Raw genomic sequence first — 22,536 nt, forward strand, 5'->3', positions numbered from 1 at the left:
AAGAAAACATGTCATCAAAGATATCTTGTTCATGATCAAATCTGGTAAGTTTAGCCTGATAAGTAACATCATAGGTAACTTTTTGGGGTCATATTGCCTCCTTGGAATAGTTGCGAGATTTAGCATCTGAATTTTCTCGGCCTCCTTCTCTGCATGATTATAATAATGCAAAGCAAAAATGCCACATCGAAGGGGGAATGTAGGCCACATATGTTTCTTGGAATCTCTAAGAGTCTTTGACATTCCCGCAACTGTTATCTAATATTCCAACTCTCAAGCCAATATTTTATCAGGGACGTATAGAGGAAGCACATGAGGGCTAGTGAGGCTTCCAAAAATCCTTACATAAGTGTATTTCTCCTCTCCAAACCAACTTCCTACTGTTGTTAGGTCAATTCTACTTCCTCAGATATCCTAGGGGTAGGCTTATTAAATATAGAATAATATACAGGAAAAAGAAAACCATTACAAATTCTATACAAATGATTCTTGTAATAGGCCTTCCATAGCTCTTTGTGATAAATATGAATAGGATTAGGATCCTGGGAAGTCCATTTCCAGCCAAGAACGGGATATTCTGAATTAAAACAAATGATGTCGAGAATATAGGCACTATAGTAAAAAGGAGGAATGACCCGGGTAGTTGCAAACGTCTTTCTTCTATATTCTAATATCTCGGTGGCTAGTCTATTAGAGAGAATATTTTCCCCACAGTCACAGTCTACACATCATAGCTCCAACATAGCAATAAGGGGATGCTAATGAGTGAATAGAGTACATACCCGATGACTCGTGCTTATGTTTATTCGGAAAATGTCTCCAGTACCTGATCGGGTCGGACTCTATGCCATTTTCCTTTGCAAATGCCTCAAGAAATGCCTTGTTGTAGCACTTTTCCGGCTGAGGTAGATGATACATCTGCTTGAGATCCTCTGGTTTCAATGACCTGAATATTTTTCCATCAACTGTGGAAAATATTCGGTCTGTTGTTGGAATTTTCTCAATAACCCATCTAACCACATCAATATATGGCATAACTTTGGCCTGCACTGCTATCCTATGTAGGTAAGAACATGCCAATTCTTTCAAGGTTCCTTCTTATTTGTTTGTGGAATCAACTGCAGCTTCCTCTTCCAGTTCCTCAGGCTCTTCTACTTCTATCAAATTATAAATACTTTCCCAGCTTGCATTTCCTAAACCAAGGCAAGTTGTATCCAATACTAGTCCTTTCTTACTTAGCTCTGGTTCTTTACCAGTGGCAGGGGCCTTGGCTTTCTTTGATTTCTTTCCCATCTTTTCTGGGTTCATGAGTTCGAAGCAACTCTGCATAGACATGTGAAAACGTAACAAAGAAATATTGCGGTTGAAAGCAAATATGAAAATGAAAAGAGTTAAGGCAATTCACATATGATATTTCAGACGTAATTAAGAATTACCACGGGTGAAATCCTTGGAGGATTCACCCTTAACTATGAAATTAATAACAGTCGCAGCCACCAACCATAAAATAAATGTTATAATTGCCCATCGCATCGGTCACGTGCTTTCAAGTGTGTCTTTAGATTTCCTCGATCAGCGATCAACGATGAAGCGCGAATCGCAATCGAAAGATTTCACTAGGCAAGACTTCAGCATTTCAGTCTCAGAGCTCCGATTGTGATAAAGGAGAATGTAATGAGGCAGAGTATGTTTAGCAGATATTTTGGGTTTATTAACTGTGAATATATATTCGTGAATGAAGTTCAATTTAAATGTGCGCCATTTCTTTATACAATCGCAATCATGGAATTCGACTGGTAAGGTTTGGAATGAAAGCCCCGATAACTCCGATTACAAGAATGTAAAATTATAATAAGGCGGGAGTATACTTTAAGTGGATTGGTTTACTTTATTATTTTTAAAGATACGCTTGCAAACCATATCTCTTAACAATCTATCCTTGAAATGGGTGACTTATTTATGAATCGCAATCGGGGAATCGACTAGTGCTTTGGTTCTTTGTCATATGATACCTTTGATTGCCGATTGTGATTATGTTTATTAAATCAGAGGTTTTGGTGAGGCCCTTTTATATGCATCCCTTTATCATTGCGATACGCGATCTTCGATCGCTTTATCGCAATGGAGAATTATTTATAATGTTTTTTCAAAGGAATACTTTATCTTTTATTCAAAAGGTTTTATATAATGTTTCAATTACATCGGGCCTTTTTGATAAAGGTTTTTCATGTATGATAGGATTAATACCAGGCATATGGATTTATTTAATGAAAAATTTTACTAAGTTTATTAAAGGGACCCATTTCTAGCTAAAGTTTTTTTTGTAAAAGTTTTTTAGAAATGGGGGGTTGTTGTTTAGCACAATAATTGGCGATTCACTAGAAGAAACAATTATCTCTGAGAAGTTAATGCAATATTCTTTAACTTTATTAATTTGAAAACCTTAGAGTATAGAGAAAACCTAAAATAACTAGATAATCATGAACTCTGAATATAATGAAAACTATTTCTGCTATCTCTTTCTCGTCTTTAAAACAAAAACATTCTAAGTTTAATTAAGCCTTGATTGGGTGATAAAGATTAAAACAAATAGATTTCTCTAATTTAGCTTATATAATGACTCCATTGTCACAGGTAGAGCCTCTGCTGCCAGCAAACGTTTATAGTCTCGATAGGGTTACCTTTTAACCATTTTATCATTCATTGTCCCATTCATTTCTGAGTATAATTTCTAAGAGTGAATCCAAAAAGATATGTTTCCACATACTTTCTTTTTTTCAATTTTCCATTTTTTTATGTTTAAAAGATAAAAAGCCATTGTCCTGGTTTTGTGGCCAGCTGTTTGACAATGCCATTCACTGGTTGTAATTTAACTGAACAAGCTAGCTCGTGATGAGACCCCTTGTCTTATTATTATAAGCCATTACCCTGTTTTGGTATGAAGTATTAGTAATGTCATTTGAATTAGTTCCCTATGATCATGGTAAGAAGACTCATGATGAGACCCATTATCTCTTATATCAAACATATTTTAGAATTACACTCTGAAAAATCATAACCTTTTATGGATAGGGTGAATGATTTACTCCTTAAGAGAAGATGGATGACAATTTAAGAGTTGAAAATGCCAACTTTGGATCAGTCTTTGTTTTTATTAATAACATTTTCTTGGCTTTTAAGAAACTTAGGATGATTTACAGTATTTTCAAGTTTAGAAAAGATTTTACAAAAATAAAAAGGGGTTTTCAGAGTTTAATTATACCTAATTTCCTAGAATTTTCTTCTTTCCTTCAAAGCTTCCATTTATCAAAAGTAAATATTAACACTAACTTCTTTAAGCAACTTTTTCAGAATAGTAAAGACCAATAGAAGGCTATTTACAACCTTATTTTCTAAGAAACAAACAAAACTACGAATTCACACAAATATAGCTGAAAATTGAATATTTACAAATAAGAAGGGGTTACCTCCTCAAGTGAAGAATTTTTTCAAAATAAGCCCATTGACAGGAAGAGAATCTCTCTTTCCTGAAAGATCTTGCAATATAAATGTTGATGGGCCTATCTTCTCAATGATCTGAAATGGTCCTAGCCACATTTTCTGAAATTTAGTGTCTTTTCCTTTATCTTCGTGAGCTTTGTCCCATTTCAAAACAAGAACACCAACTTGTAAAAAATTTGGCCCGGTAGAGATTGTATCAAAAGAAGACTTAATAATTTGTTGATGGTTTGCGTGAGTAATTCTAGCTTTCTCCCTATCTTCTTCTAGTTTAAGGATTTGATTGTGTCTCAATTGAATAGAAGGTGAGGGATTTTTTTCAATAAACTACACCAGGGCTAGGGAAGGGAGTGCTAAGTTTAAAGGTATGACAACCTCCTTTCCATATACTAGATTAAATGGAGAAGTACATATTGAGGCTTTTTGTGTTATACGGTTTTCCCATAATGCAAATATTAAAGATTTATGCCAATTCTTTTGGTTCTGATCAACAGATCTCTTAATGATTTTGATAAGATTTTTCTTGGTGGATTCTACTAAGCCATTACCCCGAGGGTAGTAGTTTTCAGAATACTTCAATTTGAACCCTATTCTGATAGCAAATTCAAGTATGGAATTACCAGAGAAATAAGACACATTATCAAAAATAAGAGCGTTTGGTACACCAAACCTGGTAATGATGAACTGATCTATGAATTTGATGATTGCTTCAAAGTTGGTCGCTTTCAAAGGAATTGCTTCTACCCACTTAGTAAAATAATCGGTGGCTGTAAGGATATACCTGTGTTCTTTGGAAGAATGAGGAACAATTTCTCCAATGATATCCAATCCCCATTGTTCAAAGGGTTGCTCAATGTTGACTGGTTGCAAAGGGAAAGCTGACTTTCTTTGTCTTCCACTGGCAGTTTGACAAGTTCTGCATTTCCTTACATATTCATGGGTATCTTTAAATAAGGTGGGCCAATAATACCCAACATGTATATTTTTGTGAGTCGTTGTATCGGCTCCAAAATGTCCACCTGTTGAACCATCGTGAAATTCCTGCAAGACATTTTGCGCTTCAGTCCTTTCCATGCATCTTAACAAAATCGAATCATAATTTCTTCTAAATAGCACATTATCAACAATCATGAAGTTTTTTTCTTTAAGTCTTATGGCACATTTATTTTTATATGAAAGATTAGAAGGAGCATATCCATTTTTCAAATAAAATATCAAATCTGCATATTGTGATTCAGGATTGATGTTACTTATCTCATTGATCTCTTCAATATTGTTTGAATCTCCATGTTCCTGAATGTTAGAAGCTCCTGCTAACAACCTGCAAAAACCTTGGCCTTTGACAATCTTTGCTGTTTTAATATCCAAATCGTATTCTTGTAGAGTTGTAACCCAGTTTGCTCTCTTTTCTCCCAATTCCCTTTGTACTAGTAATTGTCTTACTGCTGAAAAAGGAACTATTACTTTTGTATGAGTCTTTAAGAGGAAGGGCCTAAAGTGTTTAATGGATTTGAACACAGCAAAGGCTTGTTTTTCAACTTCAGAATAATTAAGCTCAACACCTTGAAGATTTGAACTATAAAATGATATCGGTGCTTCCAAGTTTTGATCATTGATTTGTGTCAATACTGCTGCATAAGAGGTATCAGATGCTAGAGTATATAAAATGAAATGTTTTGAAAAATCTGGAGTATTTAATGCAGGGGCATTTATGATTGACTGTTTGATTGAATCAAAAGCTTCCTTTTCTTTATGCCCCAATTTGAACACTGAATTTTTCTTGATCATATGTTGCAATGGTAAGACAATCTATGAAAAATCTGGGACAAATATTTTTACAAAATTAATCTGACCTAAAAAAGATTGCATTGAGTTTTTATTATAAGGAAGTGGAAGATCAGAAATTTCTATGATTCTTTCCGGATCAATGTAAATACCATCTTTTGAGACAATAAATCCTAAGAGTTTACCTTGGTAGAGAGAAAAATATGATTTTTTAGGATTCAATGAAATTCCATACCTTATACAGCATTCCAAGATATGCTTCAAATCATGCAAATGATTTGATCTTTTCTTTGAAAAGACAGTAATGTCATCCAAATAGAAAACTATTGACTTATTAATCAGAGCTTTCAATGTTATATCCATTGCTCTTTGGAAGGTAGCTCCAGCATTGATTAAACCGAAAGGCATTTTCTGATAGGCATAAGTTCCCCACTTAGTTCTGAAATTAGTCTTGAGTCTGTCCTAGGGGTGCACGAATATTTGGTTATAACAAAAAAAATCATCTAAGAAAGACATTAATTCGGAACTAGCTACTGAATGAAGAGTTTTCTCCATTGTTGGTAGTGGGAAGTTATCTTTTTAACTAGCCTTATTGTGATTTCTGAAGTCAATACAAATTCTAATGTCACCATTTTTCTTTATTACAGGCACTAAGTTGGAAACCCATCTTGAATGTCTAACAGGAAAAATTATCTTTTCCTTTAAGAGTTTATTTAATTCTACTTTAATCTGACTTTCTAGGTTCAGATGAATTTTCCTTAATTTTTGTTGTACTGGTTTCTCTTCAGATAGCATTGCAATTGTATGTTGTATGATAGAAGTATCATATGTTTTTAATTCATCATAATTCCAAGAGAAGACATTTTTATATTTGTTCAATAGTCTGATAAATGCAAATATTTCTTCTGAAGTAAGTCCTAATCCCAGATTAATATTTTGTGGATTGGCCTCAGTGCCAAGATTTATTAATTCAAATCTCAAAATAGAACTTTGAAGTTTTGAATTCGTGTAAATTGTTTAAACATATCTTTTGATGTCATAAAGATCTTCCATCTTGACCACTGTTTTAGGTATAGAATTCTCCTCAAGTCTTTGCTTCATTTGAAGATCATATTTGCTCTCATCAATAATTTGATCATCATAGGACTTATCAGAAGTTAAGAAATTTAAAATGTCATCGTCATGATTGAATACTCGCCAGTTAGTGACATTATCAGGAACCGGTGGTCTGAAAAGTAATTCTATTGAAAATCTATCAGTATTGTAATCCTTAGATGGAAGGAGCTTAGAAGCAACATTTGCTAGTAAATCTGCTGCTTCGTTTTGAGATCTAGGAATGGGAGAAATTTTGAATGCTAGAAAATGAGGTATAAGAATTTGTACCAAGGATTGATAATGTTTAAGGTGACTAGAAAGGCAATGTATAGTATTCCTGACTTGCTTAATAACAATTTCAGAATCACCAAACACTTTTAGATATTGCACCTTAAGGCTTATCGCTTTGTAGAGTCCTTAGATCAAGGCTTCATATTCAACAGTATTATTTGTACAATCAAATTCTAGTCTACAAGATAGCATAGTATTTTCTCCTTCGGGACTAACTAAAATACATCCTGCTCTTACACCTTCATTAGACTTTGATCCATCAAAATATAAAGACCAAAATATAGGCTCATTTACAATTTTCTCAGTAATATTAACACACCTTGACGTATCTGCATGAGAAAAAATTTCTATTTGAGATGTGAAACTATTAACTGAGAAAGGTGATGATTGAGCGTTAAAATTACCAAAGAAAGATTCAGATGAGTAGTTGCCAAGGATGTTATTGTTGAATGCTATGGGTTGATTCTCCTGATCGAATTCTGTTACAGTATGTGTCATATGCTTTTCCCGATCGATCTTAATTTGATTTGGCTTTCCTTTATAAGGAAGCCACATGTGAGACCAATCGGTAGAAATGTAACCATGAAGTTTCTCAGACCAATCTCTGCTTAGAATCAAACCATAAAACTCTGGAATATTAGTGATTAATATATCAATTCTCTGAACTACTCTTGGATCAGCTAACAACCTAACGATAACTGAATTGATTTCTCCCAATACTTGGACCTTAGTTCTATCTAATTGGACAATATGCACTACAAACTTTTGGGGTTCAATATTCAGTTTTGAACAAACCGAAGTTGGCATTATATTTGATGAAGCCCCTGAGTCTATTAAGCAGTTATGCAGATTTCTATTATAAATCTCGTAGGTCAAGAGAAAATGAGGAGTATGGGAATTAGACCTATCTCCAATTAGAACTGAATCAGTAGCTTCTACTCTATCGGATGGTGGCTTCCCTGTTCCATTAGCTGCCCTAGATAGTACATTGTCTAGAAGGGGAGAAGAAAGCTTAACATTTAATTCTTTGAGTATTAACTTCTGCTAGTGTTTGAGCTTACTAATCTCAAATAAAGAAATATTTGCCTTAGTCTTCTTCAAATCTTCTATGATATTATAATCCTTAAAGTCTAAGACTACCAATGTTTTGGATGATGAGGGAGCATCTGTAGATGTTGATTGATTTCGAGTAGGTAATGATGTAGACTTATTTGTGGGAATCTTATCTTTAATAATAGGACCCATATTTTTCTTCTTTGCAGTAGGTTGAACAGGTTCCGTGGCTCCTTTACTCCTGGTACTCACTGGGAAAGCTTCCTGTTCATTTTTAGTATCTGAATTGGGTAAAATGAAGTCCCACATACCATGACATTTAGCAACTTCTTCTTCCTCAACTTCTTCTGATGATAAGTTAGTTTCTTCCTCCTTATCATTGTCTAGATCTGACTCTGCATTAGATATAACATTAGCTGGTTTTGTTTCAGCTCTTTTGAAGTTTCTAAATGGCTTCTTGGTTGAGGTCTCAGCTACTTGTTTCTTGATTTCTACCATTTCATTTGACATAGTCTTTAGAACTTTTTGGAGACCTTCCATATCATAAGGATCTTTGGCCACTTTCTTCTTGGAATCATCCTTAAAAGTAACCTTTTTGGATTTTCGTTCTTCAAGAGCAGCTTTCTTTTCTAAGGTGATGATACGTTTTTCTACAGCGATTGCCTCTTTCATATTTTCTGCTAAAGTGGGCTTTGTTGCTCTGTCTACAAAGATTGCTATGTTTGAAGGTAGAGCTAATATGTACCATTCACTTTGAACTTCTTCACTAGGTTTTGAGGTGGTAGGAATCTTATTTAAGAGCTTGTTAAATCGTGAATTGAAATCTTTTATGGGCTCTCTTGATTCTGTTTTCAGATTTGAAAGATCATTGATTAACGTTGCTGTAGATTTGTCATCACCAAATTTAGTCAAGAACTGCTCTTGGAAAATATTCCAACTAGTAATGGATCCTGATGGTAATGAGAAATACCAAGACCCGGCTGCTCCTTGTAAGGTATATGGAAAAATCCTAACAACCACATCTTCTTCAGTAACTCCCTTTAAATTAACTGACAACATAAAGTTGTTTATGTGTTCATTTGCCAGTATACCTATATCTAGATTAAACTTTGGCAACCATTTCTCAGGGTGAGGTGGCAATGGATTCAAAGGTGCAGGCATTGTGACTACGCCCGGATTGTTCCATGGTCTCTGTGCCATTGTAGGGCTACCAATAGATGAAAGCACAGATGAAGTCACTGATGGTTGGGAAGACGATGTTGAAGTTCCAGTACCCTACTGAACGAGTATATGGAGTGGGGGAGTGGATGGTTGACTTTGCAATTGAGAAGATGAAATGGATGATGATGATGAAAGAGTCTCATTGTTAGACCCTTTAGGTGTCTTCCTTGCTCTTTTTCTTTTAGGCAGAGGGAGTTCAGTAGGTTCAATACCAAGCTTTTCACTTTGCAATCTGGTAAGGGGATGGGAAGGAATGTATTGCGAAGTCACACTACCTTGAGATAACTCAGATTTCTGTGGTGATATTTAAAATCCCTAAAGCTTATTAATCAAAGACTAGACTTTGGGAGATTCAAGAGTGGATTTATCTAATATTTTTTGAGGTTTAGTAGTGATTGTTGTTTTCTCGACTCCTCGCCTAAAAATTGGAGATTGAGAATGTGAAGGAGAAACTGGAGGGGATGTGGAGGGAGATTTACTCTCAAAATGGACTATTGGTTTATATTTGCTCGCCATTCATAGTTCATGGCCCTCCTTCTAGTGCCAAAAATATTTATGCCTCGAAAATCGCTGCATCAACATCGAGGAAAACCACCCGGTCCGGACCTTAAAGAAGCTCCTTTTCCATTTGGTGTCGTGGCTCCAACAGGATATAATGGGACCACTTTCCCAATAATATATGGATTGGATGGGTGATTGATTTATATTATTTAACAGAAATGATAAATATTCTATTCTAAAATAAATAAATAAATAAAAATATAATTAATCTATCCCGGGAATCCTTTCTCTTAGTGCGATTCTTGGTTGTTCTTATCAACAAGTAAACATGAAGATGACTTACTCATAAATAAAAATATTCATTCATATGATAATTACTTTGTTCAAGTAATTGAACAAAGTAATAATTAAAACATTATCGCACTAATTGTTATATATCACTGACATATATATATATATATATAAGATAAAAACTCAGAAACATTCAATAGTGATAAGTTAAAGAATTGTTGTAGGAACATATACATATATCAATAATAGCAAAGTAGATAAATGATAATTCACATAGAAATGCAAAACAAAGACATAGATAGTAGTACCATATGCATTTGGGTCTCCTCCGATGTGAATCCCATTCAAATCCTGCCTTTTAACTTGAGAATACTTTCATAAGAAGCAATAGTGCATATCACATAAAAGTGTTCTGTATCAAAACTCAAAATTCAGGTTTAGTCTTTTATAAAAATAAATATATCGGAAGCACAATAGTGCAACCTCCGATTTAAGTCTTAATACAAAAAATTGAGGACCCTTTCCAAAAACATGAAAGGGTCTATAAATACTACAAAAACTAACAAACTATGAAATAAAATACGCTATGCGCTGGTATAACTGAAACATAAAAATATGGGACTCATCCCAAAATAGAAGTACTGCAGTCAGTCTAGATGGTTCACTGTATTGGCTGGTCATCTTGCGATCGGAGCTGACATATGGCAAGCATCGACTGGAGTTCTGATGGATGACTCATACGTGAGTGTAACTGGGCTGTGTATGTGGCATCGGTAAGCTCGGGGATCATGTGGCTAATCGCATCAGTGAGGCATTTCATCGTTGTTCTCTGACTATGTGGTTTCACAAGGAAGAACCAAAAGGTTTCCCATGTTAAGGTGTGAATGCCTGCGATCAATTTTTCCCTTTTCTCAAGCTCCTATTTCCATTGTTGTTGCAATGATTTTACCTATGGAAGTTTACCTGGAGAACATTCCGTTATTAAATTTGATAAACATAAACTGTCATTGATTAATTCAACCAGGTTACTTGTAGCCAATCTGCATTGGGATGTTGCTCTTTCAGCCTTCATTAGCTGAGACTCCCATTCAGTAAACAGAATTTCTTTATGTGATTCCTGGATTTGTGGGAGATTAGCAGCTTTACCTTCCTTCGAATCTTGCCAAGACAAAAAATTCGTTAATTTCTCATTGGCCTTTTCCAATTCAAGTCTCGAGTCCACTGATTTTTCAATCATGGATGCTGTGATATCGCATAGAGGAACTGCTAATGAAATATTGTGACATAGTAGGTTCAATTGTTGAGAAAATGCCCTGGTAATTTCTAGGGCCTCAATTCTAAATTCTCCTACTTGAGTATATTCCTTGAATCGCTCCATCTGAACTGTCATCTGAGTAATTTTCTCATCTTTTTCTTTACTTATCTGTTCATTTAACAGTTGTAACTTGCTCAATGATTGAGATAGTTCCTGCTGCTTATGAATAGCTTGCATATCAATTCTTTGCTTTTCCTTAACCAACTGCTTATTAAGTTGTTTCTGTGCTATTAATTGTTGTTCCAGCTGTTCTATCTTATGTTGTTTTTCCTGTGACTGTGCCTCAAGCAGACCGATTTCTTGATCCTTTTCTTTCAATAAATTACTGACCTCTGATGCTTTATCCATGGTGGGCGTTGTGTATGCTCCGGCATACTGAGAAAGTTTGGTTAGGTCTTCGGAAGGATTAACTTCCTCCCTCCATACCACATTCATCATTTCTGTTTGGGAAGTCAAAAGAGGAGAGTGATCAAGTTTCCTCTTTTTCCTTTTCCTTTTGATTACAACCCTATGCTTAGGGCTATAGAAGACATCCAACAGTGGTATCTCCTCTACCTACAATACAATTTCATCAGAGGGATGTTCAAGAATTATTTCTATGTCGTTGTGAATCTTGGGTGGGCCGCTTGTTCCTTCTATCGGAACTGTGTTAACTACTGATTTTTGTGTCGTGGACACCTCTGGTGTCGTGAATTCTTGGATATTCTCAGTGTTGCTTATGATAGAGTCAAATTGTTGCCATTCCTTGATTAGTTTAGGGTCAACATAGATATCTGAATCAAGGGGTGCGCTACCTGTTTCTTGCCTTTGCTCCTGTTCTGGTGTCTTTTCCTTTTCAGGAACTTTTTCCACTTCAGGAGCATTCTTAGCAGCTTCTTGTTCACTCTAGCCTTGTGGTTGAACTGTTGAGGTTGTAGCTAACAAATCCAAAGGCAGGGTTTGCAGTCTCTGGGCCCTGAGCCTGTTGAATTTGTCTAATCCTTTTGTTCCGAACTTAGTTGCAGCCAATCCTTTAACCTGGAAAAATAGTTCTGCTGAAGAAAACAAGTCATCAAAGATATCTTCTTCATGATCAAATCTGGTAAGTTTAGCCTGAGAAGTAACATCATAGGCAACCTTTTTAGGGTCATATTGCCTCCTTGGAATAGTTGCGAGATTTAGCATCTGAATTTTCTCGGCCTCCTTCTCTGCATGTTTATAATCATGCAAAGTAAAAGCACCACATCAAAGGGGGAATGTAGGCCACATATGTTTCTTGGAATCTCTAAGAGTCTTTGACATTCCCGCGATTGTTATCTGATATGCCAACTCTTGGGCCAATAGTTTATCAGGGACGTATAGAGGAAGCACATGAGGATCAGTGAGGCTGCCAAAAAGCCTTACATAAGTGAATTTCTCCTCTCCAAACCAACTTCCTACTACTGTTAGGTCAATTGTTGCTTCCTCAGATATCCTCAGGGCAAGCTTATTGAATATAGAATAATATACAGGCAAAACAAAACCATTACAAATTCTATACAAATGATTCTTGTAATAGGCCTTCCATAGCTCTTTGTGATAAATATGAATAGGATTAGGATCCTGGGGAGTCCATTTCTAGCCAAGAACAGGGTATTCTGAATTAAAACAAATGATGTCGAGAATATAGGCACTATAGTAAAAAGGAGGAATGACCCGGGTAGTTGCAAACCTCTTTCTTCTATATTCTAATATCTCGGTGGCTAGTCTATTAGAGAGAATATTTGCCCAATCCATAACGTAGCCATGAATTGCAGCTTCCATTAATGGGACCATGTCTATAGAGAATTTTGCAGAATCATGAACTCCCCATAGTCTACACATCATAGCTCCAGCATAGCAATAAGGGGATGCTAATGAGTCAATAGAATACATACCCGATGACTCGTGCTTATGTTTATTCGGGAAATGTCTCCAGTGCCTGATCGGGTCCGACTCTATGTCATTTTCCTTTGCGAATGCCTCCAGAAATGCCTTGTTGTAGCGCTTTTCCAGTTGAGGTAGATGATACATCTGCCTGAGATCCTCTGGTTTGAATGACCCGAATATTTTTCCATCGACCGTGGAAAATGTTCGGTCTGTTGTTGGAATTTTTTCAATAACCCATCTAACCACATCAATATATGGCATAACTTTGGCCTGCGCTGCTATCCTGTGTAGGTAAGAACAGGCCAATTCTTTCAGGGTTCCTTCTGATTTGGTTGCGGCATCAGTTGAAGCTTCCTCTTCAAGTTCTTCAAGCTCTTCTGCTTCTATCAAATTATAAATACTCTCCCAGCTTGCATTTCCTAGACCAAGGCACGTTGTATCTGATACCAATCCTTTCTTACTTAGCTCTGGTTCTTTAACAGTGGCAGGGGCCTTGGCTTTCTTTGATTTCTTTCCCATATTTTCTGGGTTCATGAGTTCAGAGCAACTCTGCATAGACGAGTGAAAACGTAACAAAGAAATATTGTGGTTGAAAGCAAATATGGAAATGAAAAGAGTTAAGGCAATTCACATATGATATTTCGGACGTAATTAAGAATTACCACGGGTGAAATCCTTGGAGGATTCACCCTTAACTGTGAAATTAATAACCGTCGCAGCTGCCAATCATAAAAATAAATGTCATAATTACCCGTCGCATTGGCCACATGCTTTCAAGCATGTCTTTAGATTTCCCCGATCAGTGATCAGCGATGAATTGCAAATCGTAATCGGAAGATTTCACTAGGCAGGGCTTCAACATTTCACTCTCAGAGCTCCAATTGCGATAAAGGAGAATGTAATGAGGTAGAGTATGTTTAACGAATATTTTGGGTTTATTAACTGTAAATATATATTCGCGAATGAAGTTCAATTGAAATACGCGCCATTTCTTTATACAATTGCAATCGGGGAATTCGACTGATAAGGTTTGGAATGAAAGCCCCGATAACTCCGATTGCGATAAAGTAAAATTATAATAAGGCGGGAGTATGCTTTTAAGTGGATTGGTTTACTTTATTATTTTTAAAGATATGTTTGCAAACCATATCTCTTAACGATCTATCCTTGAAATGTGCGCCTTATTTATGAATCGCAATCGGGGAATCAGCTAGTGCTTTGGTTCTTTATCATATGATACCTCCGATTGCCGATTGCGATTATGTTTATCGGATCAGAGGTTTTGGTGAGGCCCTTTTATATGCATCCCTTTATCATTGCAATATGTGATCTTCAATTGCTTTATCACAAATGGAGTGTTATTTATAATGTTTTTTCAAAGGAATACTTTATCTTTTATTCAAAAGGTTTTATATCATGTTTCAATTACATCAGGCCTTTTTAATACAGTTTTTTCATGTATTATAGGATTAATACCACGCATATGGATTTATTTAATGAAAAATTTCACTAAGTTTATTAAAGGGACCCATTTCTAGCTAAAACTTTTTTGTAAAAGTTTTTTAGAAATGGGGGGGTTGTTGTTTAACACAACAGAAACCTAATGAAGTTGAGAAAATTGATTGACACTGGCTAAGAGCCCTCCCATCTTGAGTCTTATGACTAGAAGACACCGGTTGGGCCCAAATGGCCTGATAATTTGAGGTGTCCACCGCATAATGCAGAGAAACCTTGTCACCCATAGATGGGGGCAACTCCTTTCCACGTTTGAATAAATTTTTGACAACGAACTCCAACCCAAACCGCCCAAAGCCCAACAAAGCCCTCGAAAACCCAGTAGGAAAAAGAAGGACAAACGCGTGAAAAAACAAGGCAAATATTTGTAGGTTACGAATAAAAAGTTGATAAAACACAATCATTATCCGATAGAAACTCCACATGACTGTAGAGCGTGTGCACAAACAATAAAACTAAAACCCTGAGGACACTGCCATCGCTATTGCCCTCTTGTGCCCACTCCTTTCATATGTCACTTATGTCCTCTTTTATTTTCTAAGATTATTATTTATGCTAGAAACAAAAATATGTATTTATAATTTACATAGATCTTCATTACTTCAAATTTAGCTAAATTAAATTTACTTAAAAAAACAAAATAATCTATCATTTTAATTTAATAATGACAAATTCACTTAATTTTATTATAAGTTTTAAAAATAATATTATAAATTAAAACTACTTAATGATAAAACTCAAACGTGGAAAATCAATATTCTTAAATATCAAAGCATATTTATTTTACATTAACTTTTTTCTAAATAATATTAAAAAAATTAATCACTAATTATTATCCTATGAAAATTAAAACTTTAATTTAAATTACAATTAAAATGAATATTTGAATACTTATAAAAAATAAACATTTTCGAGGAAAATGCTTTCGCTACCTTATAAGTTTTTCACAAAACTATATATACAAAAAAATTCACAAATATGAAAAAAAAATCAAATAAATTACATATAAATTTTTCACATCTCCCTTAAACGATTTAAAATTACAGCGCCTTAAACTCACTGCAAACGGCTTTATATGACAATGATATTTCTATAAAAATGTGATCACGTTAAATACCTTGAATTGTAAAGGAATTAACAATGTCGGGACGGCTTTATATGACAATGATATTTCTATAAAAATGTGATGACGTTAAATACCTTCAATGGTAAAGGAGTTAACAATGCCAGGAATTTAGCGGTTATGTATAGACTGTGTAGTTTACTGAGCGGAAGAGTTGCTAAGAAAGTTATGGAAATTTTGATCTTATAAATCAAAGGTATAATTGTTAAATTTCAAAATTTTAAATGTCTTAAATATTTTTAATAATGTTAAATCCATTTTAAACTAAACTAACCATGTTTCACATATTTCCACTTTTATCAACGATCCACTCTTCGCATACTTTCAATTTGATGTTCATTTTGCGGTCTTGGAAACTTTGCCAACAATGGCTTTTCGTGTACTCGAAGCCCTCCCGATCAAAGTCCCCCAGATACCTGACCCGCATCTGTACTTCTACTGTTGGGTATTTTTAAATGGAGAAAATACCAAAAACCAAACAAATCAAAATAAACAGAGGCGATGCTCTGTCGCCTTTCACCAGGAAGTTTGCACAGTGAAGCTTTAAAACGAATTTACTGCGAACAGTCCATTACACAGCGATAAAACATTTTATTGCTTAAAAAACAAAACTCAGATACACATTTATCCTCTGCGCAGAGAGGGATCCACAAAACAAATCCTGTTGCGCTCACAGGTTTTTCCAATGCTGTGGAAATTACAAAACCAGTTTCATGGTGTTCCATTGTTTTACAATGGCGAACAAAAACATTATATCCCTGTTTTCAAACTCTTTTCGCACTGCTGTGCGTTCTATTCATTTCTATAAAAAATAGCGCGCAGGCTCTTCTCCATTCTGTTCTTCATGAAAACTCGGTCGTGCAGGCTCCTCTGTTCTTTTCTTTGTTTCTCTTGCAACTCCCTCGGGGGCACACAATACTCTCTGTTCTTCATGAACTTTCAGTGCGCAGGCACTTCACCATATTCTTTTCCCCTGCTCTCTGTTTAACCTCAGCGCGCGGGCTCAATACATGTTTTCCCTTTTTTTCTTGCGCATCCCACACGCAGCCTCAATACTACATTGTATTTAAAAACATGTAAAATGCATATAAAAAAAACTTATGTGCCGTAACAAAATTAAGGCATCAACCAACTTCCTACGATCAACCATTAAATTCATTAACTTCCTTCCTACGGCGGTCAACTGATAAACCTTACACTCCACGCAAAATTTCGATTTGACGCAGGGGGAATGCACATTCGGGAAATCGACGGCTGAGATCGCGCGCCCAGATCGCTGAGCTGATCCGACGAGGTTCGCTCACCATCCTCGGGTAAACCAAACGGACTTTAACGTCCGGGGAGCAGGCGGATTTGGTGTTGTACAGGGGACGCGTGGCGCGTCCTGATTGTGTCGGGGCCCCTGCTACGGATACCGCCTTCTGCGAATGGTGGTGCGGGGAGACCGGGGCGGTTTTCCGAAAACTGCCGTGCAGTTGGAATTACAAATTTAACACTCCCCTTTAATTTCAACTGTTGGGCATTAGGACATACCCAAGCACTTCCTCACATAGAGGGATTCCTCAGTACTGCTGTTACAAAGATATCTTCCTCACATAGAGGGATTCACCAACTGCTTCTGATGCAGTTCACAAAAAAACAAAGTTGTCTTCCTCTTAATAGAAGGATTAACCTGAAATTGTGCTTAAGAGCACCTTCCTCATGACAGAGGGATTCACCATGTCACTGTGCTTAAGAGCACCTTCCTCATGACAGAGGGGTTCACCATTACAATGTGCTGAAGAGCACCTTCCTCATGACAGAGGGATTCACCTGTTATAAAAAAAACTTCTTCCTCTTAACAGAGGGATTTACCAAACAATGCTAAAGAGTATCTTCCTCTCAACAGAGGGATTCACCAAATGACTGCTTCAAATGCAGTTCCAAAAACAAACAATCATTGCACTGCTGTGTGTGCAAACTCATTACATTATGCTGCTGCATATTCTCTGCTGCACTGTTGTGCCATCTTCTTTACTGTGTCTACCCCACACTGCTGTGTCTACACTTGCACTGCTTGTGCACTTTTCAAAGACAAAATACTCTGTCTTTTCTGGAACAATTACACTGTTCCAACTTACAAATTTACACTGCTGTGTGTAAATATTTCTTACATTCACTGATGTTGCATATATTGCATTTCAATTCAATGAACAACACATTCATTACACTTACATTTACTGCTGTAAACAAAATTTTCTTTTACATGTGCTACTGTCCATTGCCTTTCATTTCTTCAACAAAACTTCATGCTGCTGCATTTTCTTATTTGCATTGCTGTGTGCTTCTCCTTCTTGCCATCATGCTGCTGCCTTTTCTTATGTACTGTTGTCCATACTCATAACCATAGACTCTATCATCCCTGGGTTTTTATTTGCTGATGCGTTGCCTCTGCAATTTGCACTGTGGCTGTGTGTATTTCGTTTCATCACACTCCTGTGCCCATACACTAACTCCTGTTAACACGGGCTGCCCCTGTTCCTTTTTACACCCTTGCTTCACACAATCTTCATCTTCATTTTTTTTTATTTTCATAATGTACTGCTGTGCAATTCCTTTCGATTTGCTGCTACCACACACATTCTTATTCACCCATGTGCATTAAAAATCTGTTGTCCATGTTTTTCTTTATGCATTTCTTTGCATGCTGCATTGCATATGAAGAAAAACATTACATTTTTTTTACTGCTGTGAGTATGATCTCTCACATTTCATAAAAGGAAACTACATTTCATTGCTATGCATTTCAATGCATGTGCTCAATAAAAAATTTCAAACTGTTGTTTTATGTTTTGTCTTCCCACTGCTGTGAGAGTCTCCATGTTTTGCATACTTTTCTTCTTGCGCTGCTGCTCTTCACATTTGAACGCTGCCCCCTTTTCTTCTCTGCTTTTATGGCAGATTTAACTTCATATTTTTCCCTTATAAAAGAGGTCTTCATCAAGGAGTGACTGTTAATACAGTTCAGCAATAAAAATTACAAGCTCCCCTTTAATGTATGCTTGTCTTCTTTCAACAAGGTTTTCTTAAAAGAGATTTAGATCCACTGGGGAGTTCAAGGGGCTTTCAGGTTGCCTTTCCTTCCTTCTCCATACTTATGTAACTTTCTTTTTTTGCATGGGTCTAGCTTGTGTAAGAGCCCATGTTAAGTTACAGTCACGTGCCATCTGCCCAATGTTATGACACTTGAAGCATTCAACTTTATTCATGAATAAAAATTCATAATTTCTTCTTGTGAAATTATTTCTTGGAGATTGTCGGGGACCACAACATCTATCTCCATGAAATGCTCTACAGTCTTTTGCCATATGACCAAAGTTTGAGCAAGCATAACAACAACCAAAAAATGAACTTTGGTACCTGGGAGATGGAGGTTTCCTTGATGTACTTCTGAAGCCTTGCTGCCTTGAGATCCTTTGATGATAACCATTGCATCTTGCCTCTTTGACATCAGCTACATTTCTTCTTGGAGCTGGTTTTCCACTTGGAGCCGGATTTCTTCTATTGCTGCCTTCATTTTTCTCCTTGCCTTTGCTGGAATTAGGAGCATCACACCTTCTTTGTGGCTTCTTCACATCTCCTTTGCTTAAAGCATCCTCATGCTTGTTTGAGGGTTCACCTACATACCCAAGTCCTGATTTATCAGATGGAGATCTGTGATAGCTGAGCATGTCATCCAAAGCTTGAGAGCTCTTCATCATTTTGTTCATCCCTTCAACCTTCTTCCTGAGGAGGACAATCTCTTCTTCTAACTTTTCACATTCATTATTTTTCTTTGCTAGTTGTCCCTCAGTTTCTTCCTTGCTACGAGTAGCTTCAGCTGCTACTATTTTGAAGGAGATAATATATGTCTTCATTTTGGAGATTTCTTCATCTTTTGCTTGACTGCTCTTCATTTTCTTTTCAGCTCCTTGTGCCTGCTTCCTGGCTTCTTGTAGTTCGGACTTAAGGGAGGAGACCTCTACCTTGTACTGTCCAATCTCTTCCACAAGCTTATTCACTCTCATGTGCCTTTGTTCAAGTTGACTTGTCAAGGCATCTTCCTGCTTCTTTGCTTCATTCAGCTGATTTGTCATGGATATGACTTCTTCATGATGTTTCCTCTTGCTTTCATCAAGTTCCTTCTTAAGCTTGGCGAGCTCTTCATCCCTTTCTTTTACTTGAAGCTTGATGAGGTCAAGCTTTTCATTCTCAGCTTCTATGATGGGTTCATAAGTTTCTTCTTGACTCATTGTCATGGTCAGTGCTCCCTTTGCATGAAGGTCATGCAGTCTGTCCCATATATCCTTTGCTGATGTATATTTTCCTAGATTCCTCTTCACAGAATCAGGGAGTCCATCCAAGATAGTCTTTGCTGCTTGTGCATCATACTCCATGTATATTCCTAGATTCCTTTTATATTCCTTTTTTATATTATACTCCATGTATATTCCTATATTCCTAGATTCCTAGAATATACTCCATGTATATTCCTAGATTCCATGGTCAGTGCTCCCTTTGCATGAAGGTCATGCAGTCTGTCCCATATATCCTTTGCTGATGTATATTTTTCTAGATTCCTCTTCACAGAATCAGGGAGTCCATCCAAGATAGTCTTTGCTGCTTGTGCATCATACTCCATGTATATTCCTAGATTCCATGTATATCCTTTGCTGATGTATATTTTCCTAGATTCCTCTTCACAGAATCAGGGAGTCCATCCAAGATAGTCTTTGCTGCTTGTGCATCATACTCCATGGATTCTTTATCCATCTTGCTGTCATCAATCACTGACTCCCAGACTTCAATCCCCTCAAACATTAGGAAAGCCCTCATCTTTATTTCCCATACATCAAAGTTTCCATCAAACTTTGGGGTTTCAAATAGAATGTATTCTAATGGATTGCCTTCTAGTTTAGTAGAGGGGGGAGACACATTTTTAACAGGCCTGGAGGCTTTCTTCTTTGACCTTGCCATTCTTATCTAGGCTTTAAATGCTTGACTGTGTTTTCTTTTAAGTCACTGACTGTTCCTTTAACAGTAAAAGAAAGGAAAGCTTTGAAAAATACCTTAACTCTTTTGGCTGAGTCTTCACACTGCTGGAGAAGTTTGACTGCTGCAACCACACCTTCCTTCAGCTTCTTTGAGTCTTCAAAGAGCCTGGACTAGCTCTGATACCACTGTTGGGTATTTTTAAATGGAGAAAATACCAAAAACCAAACAAATCAAAATAAACAGAGGCGATGCTCTGTCACCTTTCACCAGGAAGTTTGCACAGTGAAGCTTTAAAACGAATTTACTGCGAACAGTCCATTACACAGCCATAAAACATTTTATTGCTTAAAAAACAAAACTCAGATACACATTTATCCTCTGCGCAGAGAGGGATCCACAAAACAAATCCTGTTGCGCTCACAGGTTTTTCCAATGCTGTGGAAATTACAAAACCAGTTTCATGGTGTTCCACTGTTTTACAATGGCGAACAAAAACATTATATCCCTGTTTTCAAACTCTTTTCGCACTGCTGTGCGTTCTATTCATTTCTATAAAAAATAGCGCGCATGCTCTTCTCCATTCTGTTCTTCATGAAAACTCGGTCGCGCAGGCTCCTCTGTTCTTTTCTTTGTTTCTCTTGCAACTCCCGCGGGGGCACACAATACTCTATGTTCTTCCTGAACTTTCAGCGCGCAGGCACTTCACCATATTCTTTTCCCCTGCTCTCTGTTTAACCTCAGCGCGCGGGCTCAATACATGTTTTCCCTTTTTTTCTTACGCATCCCACACGCAGCCTCAATACTACATTGTATTGAAAAACATGTAAAATGCATATAAAAAAAACTTATGTGCCGTAACAAAATTAAGGCATCAACCAACTTCCTACGATCAACCATTAAATTCATTAACTTCCTTCCTACGGCGGTCAACTGATAAACCTTACACTCCACGCAAAATTTCGATTTGACGCAGGCGGAATGCACATTCGGGAAATCGACGGCTGAGATCGCGCGCCCAGATCGCTGAGCTGATCCGACGAGGTTCGCTCACCATCCTCGGGCAAACCAAACGGACTTTAACGTCTGGGGAGCAGGTGGATTTGGTGTTGTACAGGGGACGCGTGGCGCGTCCTGATTGTGTCAGGGCCCCTGCTACGGATACTGCCTTCTGCGAATGGTGGTGCGGGGAGACCGAGGCGGTTTTCCGAAAACTGCCGTGCAGTTGGAATTACAAATTTAACATCTACTTCTTTAAGATTCCTCAGCTTCATTAATCCTTCCGGCATATTTTCCAATGGCTTGCAGCCAAAGATTCTCAAACACTTTAATTTCGGCATTGCATCCTCCTGGAACGAGGGAATGCTTTTCAGATGGTTAAATTCTCGTATGACCAACTCTTCCAGTTTGGGAAATGCCCCTGCTTCCCCAAACTCATTTGGAAATTCAATGAAGTCTGGATTCCTATTCCACTGCAAGTGTAGCTTTTTTAGATAGGGAATATTTTCTAACCCTCTAAAATCTGCACTGGATCTATTTGGCGGCCCGGTTAATGATAGCTCCATGAGATTGTGAAGCTGAAAAATCCACTTAGGAACCACACAATTGGAAAGATGAACTGTTTCAAGGCGTTGCATGGCCTCCATGTCCGTTGGAAGATGAAGGGCTGTACCAGGATCACATCGAACATGTAGGGTCCGCATCTTTGTCATGCCCCGAAAAGTCCCCTCGTCCTCCAGTGTAAAATCATCACTATTTGATCTAAAGACTATTGATAGGTGTTGAAGAAGGGTCAATCCTTTGAGATCCCCCAATTCCAAGGCACTGGCAGTGCGTGAATTTCCAAGAGTGAAAGTGACACCATTCAATGTCTGTAGATAGATAAGCTTAGATATACCCACTGGGCAATATTTAAATCCCCACGCTAAACTCAAATGTAGCATATGTTTTT

At 37.0% G+C, this 22,536-nt stretch overlaps 1 protein-coding gene across 1 annotated transcript; it reads right to left on the bottom strand.

Annotated features, from left to right (window-relative positions):
- Nucleotides 1–21,664: 21,664 nt before the first annotated feature.
- Nucleotides 21,665–22,528, bottom strand: LOC149172885 (uncharacterized). The gene has a single exon (XM_089426499.1). The coding sequence runs from the start codon at nucleotides 22,526–22,528 to the stop codon at nucleotides 21,665–21,667; it is 864 nt and encodes a 287-aa protein (XP_089282625.1).
- Between the last annotated feature and the right edge of the window lie 8 nt (nucleotides 22,529–22,536).

This window comes from Pinus tabuliformis, chromosome 4_2, assembly GCF_031772625.1.
Source record: "Pinus tabuliformis cultivar Carrire ecotype Pingquan chromosome 4_2, CPIR1, whole genome shotgun sequence".
NCBI classification, from domain to species: domain Eukaryota; kingdom Viridiplantae; phylum Streptophyta; class Pinopsida; order Pinales; family Pinaceae; genus Pinus; species Pinus tabuliformis.

Coding starts and splice junctions, on each gene's coding strand:
- LOC149172885 (XM_089426499.1), bottom strand. CDS start 22,528: ATGCTACATTTGAGTTTAGCGTGGGGATTTAAATATTGCCCAGTGGGT.